This window comes from Parasteatoda tepidariorum, chromosome 2 (assembly GCF_043381705.1).
Source record: "Parasteatoda tepidariorum isolate YZ-2023 chromosome 2, CAS_Ptep_4.0, whole genome shotgun sequence".
Lineage (NCBI taxonomy): Eukaryota > Metazoa > Arthropoda > Arachnida > Araneae > Theridiidae > Parasteatoda > Parasteatoda tepidariorum.
The window spans coordinates 83,660,524-83,672,776 of record NC_092205.1 but is presented as its reverse complement, the minus strand read 5'-3'; the positions used below and the strand labels follow the sequence as shown (position 1 = coordinate 83,672,776).

At 29.0% G+C, this 12,253-nt stretch overlaps 1 protein-coding gene across 3 annotated transcripts in view; it reads left to right on the top strand.

Annotated features, from left to right (window-relative positions):
• Positions 1-12,253, top strand: part of LOC107453385 (calcitonin gene-related peptide type 1 receptor) — a 397,139-nt gene that overhangs the window by 297,769 nt on the left and 87,117 nt on the right. For all 3 annotated transcript variants that reach the window (XM_071177835.1, XM_071177833.1, XM_071177834.1), the window contains one exon: positions 10,454-10,616. In XM_071177835.1, coding sequence (XP_071033936.1) covers positions 10,454-10,616 — 163 coding nt within the window. The remainder of the gene's footprint in view (positions 1-10,453; positions 10,617-12,253) is intronic.

Sequence of the window (12,253 nt, the reverse complement as noted above, 5' to 3'; positions counted from 1 at the left end):
AAAAAAAATTTCCATCAGCTCTCATTTTTATAAATATTATGAAATAGAAGTTTATAATTAACATTTTAGATTTAGTTACCTTTTTAAGTTACACTTATCCTCTGTCTAATAAGTTTATTTTATATGAAAATTAATTATAAGCTTTGTAGTAATATTATTCTAAGAAATACAAGAAAAGTATACATTCTAGGAATAATGTTGTTNGAAAAACATGAAACTTTCAAAAAGTGTCCACACTTTTGGCCACCACTGTATGTATTTTCACCTTTTAGAAAGGAAAAAAGATCAATGTTATTTAAATATTATTGATCCAAACGTTTTAAAAATGAGGAGCAGTAGGTGGACCCCCAAAATATGACCCATGGACCCCTAAGGGGTCCATGAACCACAGGTTAAGAAACCCTGCTTTAGAGCTAGTTTTTTTTTCAATGATAGGATAGGCTTGACTTGCTGTGTTGAAATTTTGAGAATGTCGTAAACTTGATTCAGGATATCATAACGTATTCTATTTAAAACACTTTTTTTCATTTTTACAAAAGAATTTTTAATTTTCCCCCCTTAATTTTTGACAAAATCTATTTTTTGCTGAAAGTGAAACACAAAAGTATATAGTTTAATAAATACATGCTAATAAAAAGTAGTTAAGAAGCATGCGTCAGTCTTTCTCGAGTATATTTGACCTTGAAATTGTGGGGGGGGGAACAAACATTTTCACGAGTTTCAAGCTTATTAACTTCTTTGACTAGACTGAGTAATTATGGAATTAATTGGGGAAGAAGCCTTAATTAAAGCAACCGAAATCAATTTACAGATATGTAATAATTTATTCAACTTTTATACAATGAAACCCTTTCATTTGTGAATTCTTGAGTTGTTGAATACAGAAATAAAGGAAAGTTGAGAAGTCTTTTAAAAGTTGCAGTTTAGGTCCGAAGTGATTATTGTCATTTCGGAGTAATTTGGTGATTGTTCAATTTGCGGGAATTTTCTTTATAGCTTATATTTATGGATTATTTATTTACTGTCAAATTTGAGCCTTCAATTACTTCTAAGAAAGTTTTTTTTTTTAAAGAAAGTTCTACGCTTAAGAAACAAAGAAAAAAACTTACTGACTTAAATAACCCCGGATGCTGGTACATGAAATTTGCCTCCTTACCCCATGGTTAGATTTACTCGCCATCTTAAAATTATTTAAAGAAAGGGAATTTAAAAAAATGAAACTTACACCTAGATATAAAGCAAAGAAAGATACTGTTTCCGATGTACATTTTTACGTAGAATTGAACGTTGATAGTCAATTAGTAAAAAATTCCCAAAGGTTTTCACATCAAAAAACTTTTTTTTTACTAACATCTATGTAAACGTCTGCCATTATTACATTAAAAAAATTCTCATGTATTGTCCCAGGTTCTCATGCATTTTATTGTAATTATTAAAAAAAATATTGAGATCGTAATTGCTTTGAAATTATGAATGCTTTACGAGTAAAATGCCTTAAGTCAAATACCATATTTTTTATAAACTATTGGGCTGCGCCCCCTGCTCGCTAACGCTGGCCAATCCCCGAAAATTGCTACGCAATCTTATATGGTTTGCTTCGCAAACCAAGCTCGCTTCGATCGCTACTAACTTAGGTACATTGTAAATGCAAAAAATTGTAAGAATTCAAAACAATGATTAAAATCCATGTAACAACTTTTAAAAAAAAAATCACATCTTTTTAGTAAATACTAAGTTATTAAAATAAATTTGAATTCAAATAAATGACATGTAATTCGTTAAACCTATTAGAAATGTGCTATAGTATAAAATCTTAAAGCGTATTGAATAACTAATAACAATAATAAAACAAATAAATTCGCGATATAAATCAAAAATCGTCAAATAAATTTGTAATATATAAATTCGTGAAAAAAGCGCTTTCGACAAAATACTAAGAGTTTCCGTTTTTAAAAGAGCTATGTGTTGAGTCACCTCAGCTAGATTTGGCATGCGACATTGTTAGCGGCAATCATTGGTCGATTTTCTAGCGTTGCCATTCGGGGAGTAGTAATGAGGCTTTTTTTTGTCGCTGTGTAAGAGAAATATATAGAAGTAATCTGTATAACTTCCAAACTATTAGTCATATTAACTTTGTGTTAGTCTCATTCAATTCATCTAAAAACAGCAAAAAATCATATACTCTCTCTGTTTATACAACTATGTCAGACATCCAAATAGACTTAAGTGCAAAACTGTACTTTTTTTTACATAAAAGCCTTTATACCTTTTAAACTATCGTAACAGACCTATCGTCTTGTGTTTAGTCTCATTTGATTCATCTCAAAGGAAATCGCAAACAACTTCTCGTTGAGGCTTTGGTCCTTATGTGACGCTCCCCCTGAAGGCAGAGTAAATTTAAAATGGTGATTAAATCTCACTTTAATAGATTAAAGCTCATTTCAAAAGAAGAAGGTATACTTCAGATATTCATCTTCGACATAACCCACAACATCTAAAGTAAATTTCAGCTTCACTTAAATTAGGATTTCTGTAGTTCTTTAGGAAGTGGCCTCTATTTGTAGAGTTGTATTATTTTAGCGTTGAATTTAGTACAAGAGATTTTGTTTCTGTTATGCCTAAGGTTTATTTTTGCTTTTGATGAAAGAAGTTAAAGATATTTCAATTTTTCACAATTACACGTTCAAATATTCTAGCAAACTTAAAGTACTCAGATTTAGTCATATTTATATATTTCATGCACATATCATTAAATGGTATTTAATGAAATATGTAACTTTGTAGTTCGCTGGTGACACGATTACACTTAGAAAAAAAAAGTATGGTAAAAATAGCAAAATGTGGTAAAATTTATTGTGTTTCTAGATGTAAGGGAACACGAAAAAGCTCAATAATTTTTACCAAAGTGATACGATAAAATTTTTGGTAAAATTAGCAATAAAATATAGATTTACAATCTGTGATAAAAAATGGTAAATGAGGTAAAATTTATTAATTTTATCATTAAGCTTTTTTTTCTTAAAATACCAGGCAATTTTTTGCTTTACCCTCCTGAAACTTTAAAAAAAATTACAAAAAGGAAAAAAACGAAAGACATGAATCTAATGGTTTTCGGTAAAGAGCATGTTCTGAAAATGTCAACTGAAGCAAGTGTCGAATATCCAAACGAGCCTTTTTTTTTAAAAAAAAAGAAAGGCTCTTAATATCACATATTAAAGTAATTCACTAACTTAACAGTGAGAAGAGAAACATTGTTAAAATAAAATATCCTATGTGTGAATTGTATTTTTTATCATTTTATTTTTACTCTAGACGCCACAAAAATGTAGCGTGAGCTCGCTGCATGCGTGCAGACAACTACGTCACTAATACTTTTCAAATCTATTTTCCTCGATGTAAAAATATCCTAGTTTCGTGCGCTTAGTAATTTCTGAAATATTTTTTGCAAAACAAATTCTAACCAAAAACAATGCATGATAAATGTTGGAAACAATACCGCTATGGCCAAAAACAATTTCAGCAGTTTCTTTATTTAAAAAAAAATCAGTATTTATTTTTACTTATCTCCAAATTGAACATAATATTGTCCATGCAATTTAATATTTTCTCCTCTAAGATATGAATGTCAATAATAGACACATTTTATCATAAAACTCACCAATATATATTTTAAGCTTTTTGTTACATTATAAAGGGAGCAAAATATAAATATTTATCCGTATACTTGGTTTTTATGATCAGTAGGCAAAACTTGCAATATATTCAATTCGTTGCTGTTTCGAATGACACTCGGGAAAACCAAGTTTACCAGCCATTGGTCTCCTGCGAATTAAATCAAGAAGGTGCGTTAGACAAGAGAGCTCAGAACCGCAAGCATAGCTCAAAATCCCACAAATAGAGGTCAGCACCATTCATTCGTGAGGCCACTTCTTCAATTTAGACATCGATCTGAAGAGGAAGAACATTTTCTCCAAATTTCTGATACTGATACTGATGAAAGATCCTAGAAAAATAATATTCCTAAAATGATATACACCAAAGTAACAAATAATAATAAATTATTTTGGAAGCAGTTTTGGTTCAGATGCACAATGGTGATTGAAGTGTAATCATCGTACTCGTTGATCTTGTGATATTGAGCCCTCTTTATCTCCATGACTCAACGTTTTTGCCCTGTGTCCCTTATGAGAAACATGGTATAATGATTATCAGTGAGTTTGTAAGGGAAAAGGTCAAGAAAATGACCTTCAAAGTGGCACCGCAAAGTTGCGAACCTGCGCACGATTTTTAGCTTCCTCTCAAGTTTTACTAAAATTATTGACTGTCTAAAGAAGAAAGCTCTATGATTCAGGGATGTTTATGGTTGTAAGGTGAAGTTGCTTAGAGCAGTGGTACTTAAAGAGTGGTCCACGGAACCATGGTGTTCCATGAAAACATCACGAAGGTTCCTCCGAAAATAAGGATTTTTTTTTTGAAGCGTGTAATTATATTTATATCCAATAAATTATGCAGTGATTTATATTTTCATTACTTTCATAAAAGTATCAAAGTAAATTGTTTGCTTAAAAGTTAAGATTTTTAACACGCTGAATGCCATTGGGGTGACCGGCACTGAGTTTGTTCGTAGCGCATGGGGGTTAAAAATTTACTCGCATTATGTGTTTCTAATAATCGGCGAAGCCAAGATTATTAGAAACACATAATTCGAGTAAATTTTTGATGCTTTTAATTTTTTGATGCTTTTAATTTTTTCATATTATTATCCTTACTAAAATGGTTTGAAGAAATTAATGTAATACATACTGAGAAAATCATTTTGGCCAGACGGGCAAGCCACGTAAAATTAGCGTGGCATTCAACGTGTTAATAAGAAAAAGACAATTTCTAATACTAATAATTTGAATATCTGTAAAATATACACACTTATAAAAAAAAAGCGAAGTAAGTTTTTTCCAGATAACTTTTCAAAACCACATTGAACAATACGGGAATAAGTCAACCTGATGACCATTTTTTACTTTCCTAAGTTTTTTTTTTTTCATTTTTTTCAAAAAATATAATTTTAGCTAAAGTTCATTTTATTCTTTTTAAGCTTACTTGCACATAAACCAAAATCAAATTCAATATTAGAATTTATTTGTCTGACATAAAGCCTAATTTTAAGACTATTATTAATAAAACAACGAAAGAATGTCTTTTACCGCATTAAATATTTTCAAATCAGTTTGCAGTTTTTCTTCGGTTGACACGTTCCCAATTGCTAATGAGCATCATTTATAAAATAGACGAATACAGTTAAAACTAGGTCGAACATGTAGGGTTCCACAGACGCTGGTCTAGACTAGATCAATGTTTGTGACCATGGTTGCGAGGTGTAATTGTTTCTAGTAGGATTATGAGGTAAATATTTTGATAGATTTTGAATCTGGTCGGAGAAAGAAGAAAAAAAACTTTGCGCAACAATGAAGTTCTAAAGAATAAAGAACATAGAACAGTTCTAAACTCTAAGGCGATGGGGGTTCTTTCAGTAAACAGACAATACCAATGTCATTAATCCAAAACAAAGCTGTTAAATGTAGAAGATGAGAGGTTAATTCTCGAAGCAGTGAATTTGCGACAGCAGACCATTTGTCTACTGTAAGCGAGTAGTTTTTAAATAAAATTCTAATTTATAATGATGGATTATGACCGAAAACATTAAAATAGAGTATATTAAAAGTACTATATTTTACACACAAACCAAAGACCTAAGCTACAACTAAAGCTTTGATTCGATTTTTAAAGCTTAATAAATTTAAATGGTGGGGGATTTTGATATTTTTTTATAATTAAATTTTTTTTATTGTTTCATTATTTTCTTTATTTAAAAACGCGTTTTCATTATTTTTTAAAAAATTGAAAATTTTAAAAGCAGAAACTGTTGATATTATTACTGTAAGGCATTTCTTTCGAAGCATATCTCATATGGTTAACATTATATGGTACATTTCTAAAATGAAAAAAAAAATTTAAGAAAAAAGTGGGAAATAAAGCAATTTTCAAAACGATCTTAAACATACGTAAAAAAATATTTATTCTAAAATGTTCATAATAAATATTTTTTCTAAAATAGTTATAACTCCATATTTATTTAACAAAATAATATTAAATATCACAGGGGGTTCACCTTCGACGTAAAAAGTGGCAATCATCTGCCATTTTTTAATCGAAAATTTTTTTATTTTTTTTATTCGCACGATGGCCGGTGACGACCTTTAAATTTACCCTATATTCGATTACAGGGGAAACAAAGATGATGTAGAAAACAACTTCAACTAAATATGTTTTCATATTCATTCATGCTCTTTTATCTAATATCTAATGTAACTTGGTAAATTTCGTAAGCGTTTTTGTTTTTTCCTGGGTTAAATATTAAATTACAACATTCATTACGCATACTGTTTTGTTTTCATTTTTGATTCTATATATACAAATCACCTTATGTAGAAGTCTTTACAGAACACCCTATATGTATTACAAAAGCCCCTATATGTAGCATTGCTAAAATAACAGACTGAAATAAGGAAGTATGATAGTTGATAGAATTAGATCAATTCATCTTTGAACAACGCGAGAAAAAAAAAACGAACCACTCTGAATAGCATTTGTTTAAATCAGAGGTCACCTAAGTGGTCTATATAGACCCCCAGGGGTTTATTTAACAAAAGCAGGGGTCTATCTGAGACAGGGGGGGGCGAATGGGGGTCGATCCGAATCGGAAGGATCGNTTAACAAAAGCGGGGGTCGATCTGAGACAGGGGGGCGAATGGGGGTCGATCCGAATCGGAAGGATCGATTGTGGGTTGGGGAAAAAAAACAGTTCTCAATACGCAAATCACACATACCTAATTAAGTATGTAAAATTTGTGATTTTTGTTTATAATTGACTCAATATCAGTTTCTTTATAAAGCATAAATTAATAAACGTATATTTATTGGGGTGAAACAAGTATTTATGTACCAGCGCGCAGTTTATAAGTCATATGCATATGTGCGCTTGTCCAAATGTCACGTGTGACGAGCATTGACGTTACAAATGCAAATATCATACGCAGTTTCAGCTATCTTTGCAAACTGTGTTGAATATTTGCAGTGTCGTTCTTAAAACTTTTATAGTTTTGGATAATTAGATATTGTTTCGATAAAACCATTCGTTTGGTTTAGATATCAATTTTAATTATCAATGCACAAAAAAGAAGGTAAGCTTTAATAATATGGATTAGTACAGCCCGCGACAAAACTATAGCACACTTTGTATTTTTTTACGAAAATTACAAAATTGACCAATTTTGACGAAAATTAAAATTGACCAATTTTGAACCCAATATAGCGAACCTTGCAAAAAAACACCAGGCACACCCATCTCATTGATCAAGAAGCAGTAAATCTTTAGTTACTTTACTTATTATATCTACTTATGCATAATTACTTATTATTTAATAATAAGGTATTTAAATTTCAATATTAATATATTTTTCATAAAACTATTGTTACACAATGTACTATTACTTTAATAAATGTTTAAAATCATAAAATAAATGTACAAACACAGTATCTAATAGAGTTTTATTTTAATTAACAGAAAATTACTTTTGTGGGGGACGATGGAGATTTCGAAAAATTATATAGGGGTCGATGATCAAAAAAGTTTGGCGACCCCTGGTTTAAATGATCGGATCTTCACTTTCTACGACTTACCGGTTCGACCACAAATATGTTAACTTGTTAGTGCAGATGATATTTTAAGTTGTGAAAAACACAATCAAACAATACAAACACACTACACACACTACAAACACAAAAACATATCTTCTCAGAATAAACGTACCTTTTTTTTCAACGACTTGGGACATCTAGATCCCAAAACATAAATAGCCTCAATATCGGATTTATGGTCCCAATAGTTTGGTCAGGAGAGCGATGCAAAGTTTGGACCCCTTAATGTTAATTTTACTTTTTTGTGTATTTCGCCATATTTCGAGATATTTTTAAACGAATTAAAAAATTTCTGCCGTCGATTATACAATTCGTTTTTTCCTATATACTTCCATGCAAAAATTAGCCATTTGTTATTTTTTATATTTTATTTAATAATAGCCAAACAGTTTTGATTTGATAAACAACTTTTACATCACTTAAAAAACGCAAATTTGCATGGCAAGACAACAAAAAAAAATTGAGCGTAATCGGTCAAATAACTCCCGCAAAATTAAATTTACAAAAAGAAAAAAATACTTTAAATATATTTAGAGAAAGTACCTTTTTGAGCCTCTTTTCGTAATTTAAAATATCATCTACACAAATTAATAAGCATATTTCAGTTCACCTCCTCGTTGAGTTTTAGAGAAGTGAAGATAGTGATTTTAGTTTTAGAAAAGTGAAGATAGTGATGATTGAGTTTTAGAAAAAAGAAGATAGTGATGATTGAGTTTTAGAAAAAGGAAGATAGTGATGATTGAGTTTTAGAAAAAAGAAGATAGTGATGATTGAGTTTTAGAAAAGTGAAGATAGGATCGTTAGGGTCGGTCAAAAGCGGTCATTTTTATTCGGCTCTATTCAAACTTCAAAAACATTTTCTTTTCTGCCATTCATTAAAAACAATTAAGATGTAAATGGGAGCCTTTGCTTTTGAGTTTTACGCTAAATTTAAGTTTCAAACTTCAGCATCTTTCTCGAACAGAAATTTCTTGATTTATTATTTCCAAGTTTCAACAAACTTTTATCCCATATTTATCAGAGTAAACGAAAAAATTCTAAACCTTCTTTTAACTTTTCAAACCCTGGATATTTTGAAAAATTGCTTAACTTCTCTCTCTTAATGAGTGAGTTTTTGGCTAATTTAATTTCAAATGAACCGTAAAACTTTGATGAATCAATAACTAAATTTTAAAAAAAAGCTTTTTGATTTTTAACGTGAATGATTGATAAGATTTATTTAGAAATCAGTGTTTTCGTAACAATTTTTTTAAGTTTATTGAAATAATATTAAGTTTCTACTACTCTCTCGATGTGTTATATATTATTTATTTTTCTTACATAAAAACAGATTTTTCTGTTTCAATAAATTAGAGAATCAGAACATTTTAAGTTGAATAACTGAGTGTGTCAAGAAGTTAATAAAATTAAAGAAGTATAAAAATTTGTTGAAAGTGTTGGGATAAAAGGCTGTGATAACTAAATTCATTAATAAATTTCAATACAAAAATATTTTCACCATTTTTTTAAATTAAAAGAATATTGAAAAAATCATTAAAATCAGCCAGTATTGTTTAAAATAGCGTTTCAAGCAGGTGATATCGGTGATAGGTATCATTAGTTTTAAGGTTATATGAATTTTTCAACTGAATCATCAACACGAACTTTGGTCCTTATCACCGATAAGTTCTGAAGTTTAATTCGTGATGTATTGTCAGAAATATCGAAAATATATCGTGTTATATATATTTTTCCAATTTAACTAATTCATGTTATTTTTTCATAGCTATATTTACTAATTTATTTCGTAACTCAACTATAATATATCAATGTCCATAATAACAATTTATTCAATAATTACATTCATGCATGATATTCATGGTATTATTATTTTGATGGGTTATTTTAACCATAATAATCTTGATAGAATCGTATTAGTTGTTTATAATTATCAATAATTATCACGATGTCGTAATTGGTACACCTATGTTAATTATCAGTAGTGAATTAGAAACTGGCTCTAATCTTACATGTAGGTGAACTTTGAATGACAAAAATATTAATTAATAGATTTTTCATCTTTCTTTATAACCGTTGTTTTCTTATTTTAGTATTTAACTGAAATTTCACTTCCTCAAATCTGTGCAACCGATTTTCTTTTTTTTTTTGAATGAAAAAATAAGATTTTTCTGCAATAAGAAACTGAATGTACTGAATAGTAATGTTGTACTAAATGATAATGATATTTCTGGCATAAGAAACCCGTTATTTTGTTTAATAAAACCAAATTATATGGTATTTAAATGATTCATGTGCTAGTTTTTCCGTTCTTATGGCAATGGCTTACCAGAAATTCAAATTTTCAAAATCTTATCTCTTATTGTAACACATTAAGTAAAAAACACTAAACTGGAAAGTAAATTTTACCGAATAAATGGTTTATATGCCATGTTCTAAAGTATCAAAATAATCTTACCAATTTTTACCATATTTATCAATTTTATCACAAATTATATAAAACATACTTTTTACTGTTTATTTTATCAAAATCAGTCTCAAAGCGCTTTGAGATGTGATTGATCATATTTCTTTTCTCAGTGTACTGAAACCAATAAAATCAAAATTAAGAAAATAAAATTGAAATCAACAATTTAAGAGTATTTTTTTAAAAATATACATATATATAATCTAGTATTAAATATATGTGTTTTTTTTTCAGAGCACACTTCACATAGGAGTTCCGGAAGGTACTTCAATCACTGATAATGATAACACTGCTGAGAATACAAAGGTGATAATTCAACAAATAAGAGCTTATTGGAAATGTTACGAAACTGTTCGGACAAGGCCTATGCCGGGTGCAGCGGGGGATAAAATTCATGGTAAGTCACCATTATTTTTGTATAGATTTATGGATAGCCTATATATGATTCTGATTTATTACTCAGAGTAAATTTTACTCCCTAATTCTTAATTTATAACTTATAAATTACGTTTTTTTCCAAAAATAAGTACGTATGAAAATTTTTACATGACATCGAAAAGAACTTGAATAGAAAACTCAGACAATTTGTTACAAAATACAAATTTTGTTTCTAACCAACCATTTTTCATACTGAATTTCATAATCATCAATTATTAAAATATAATATTTTTCACTTATTTGTAGAAAATAATGAAAAAAGCATGAATCATCTGTTTTATAATAAATTTTAAGTCAAAAGGTTAATCTTAATAATAAAGTATTGATAATTTAAGAGAAATACTCCAAGAATAATTATTTTATTTAAACAAGCTAAAAATTGTGTAATACACGAAAATTTTATTAAAAAATCTATAACCTTAAACAATCAAATATTAGATGTAATATTTCTTTCCTGAAAGCGTTGAAAAGCATCTGACAATTAAAAGGGGGAAACAAGCTCAAATATATAAGTTTTAAGCATAAAATTTGACCAAAAATCTAGTATTATTAAAAAAAATCAAAGATGGGGAGTAGTATTTGTTTTCTGACTAAAGAAAAGCGCCTCACAATCTGAATGGGTAAAATAAACTAAAACATATGTAATAAGCAAAAATTTTGATCAAAAAATCTGTAATAATCAAACAAGATCTTAAATAATTAAACAAGAAGTATTACAGAAGTATTTGTTTTCTCAAAATACTGGAAAATACCTCAGAATGTAAACGGGAAGCTGAAAAATATGTAATATGCGTAAAATTTGATCAAAATATCTATTATCTTAAAACAATCAAAGATTAGGAGTAATATTGGTATTCTGAATATACTGAAAGGCATCTCATAATCTAAATAAGGGGAAGGGGATAAAAATGTGGCTTATACAACTTATTGATCATTGCAAATTTACTATCTTGTCATTAATATTAACTACCTCCTAAAATGAAAGACGCCCACTGAGCTGAGTCAATTCCAATAAATAATTGTTTCAGAGAAAACATCACTGTCAGAACCCTGCGTGGCTAAGATCTCATTATTGTACCACGTGATTCCTTCCTTCTCGCAAATCAACTACTAAAAATGAGTTTCATCTAATAATAGATTATGCGTCACAATTACCTTTATAAAAGGTAGGAAACATATTAAATGAATTTCAGTGTTATCCTGATGAAGTTATTGTGTTTACAGAATTTACTGATGGCTGAAAATGATTAATTTTCTTCGTTTGTGTAACTTCATTTCTAGTGAATTGAACATCATTTATTATTTCGATACATGTTAAGGGTCTCATTACTATTTTCTGTTGTTTCAGAAGAATATATGTTTCTTCCATTTCTGTTTAGTTCGAATATTCAGATTTTCATCTAAGTGTAAACACACTGTGTATATTTTAGAAAACTATTCCAAGAATTTTTCATTATTAATATGAAAATCTTTCATGTCGACTAGCATTAAAGAACACAAATGACTTTTAATAAAATAAAATAAAAATAATTTATCAGGGAATTTACAGGATCCTTCAATGAATCTGGCCCCTATTTAGAAGAGTATATATATATA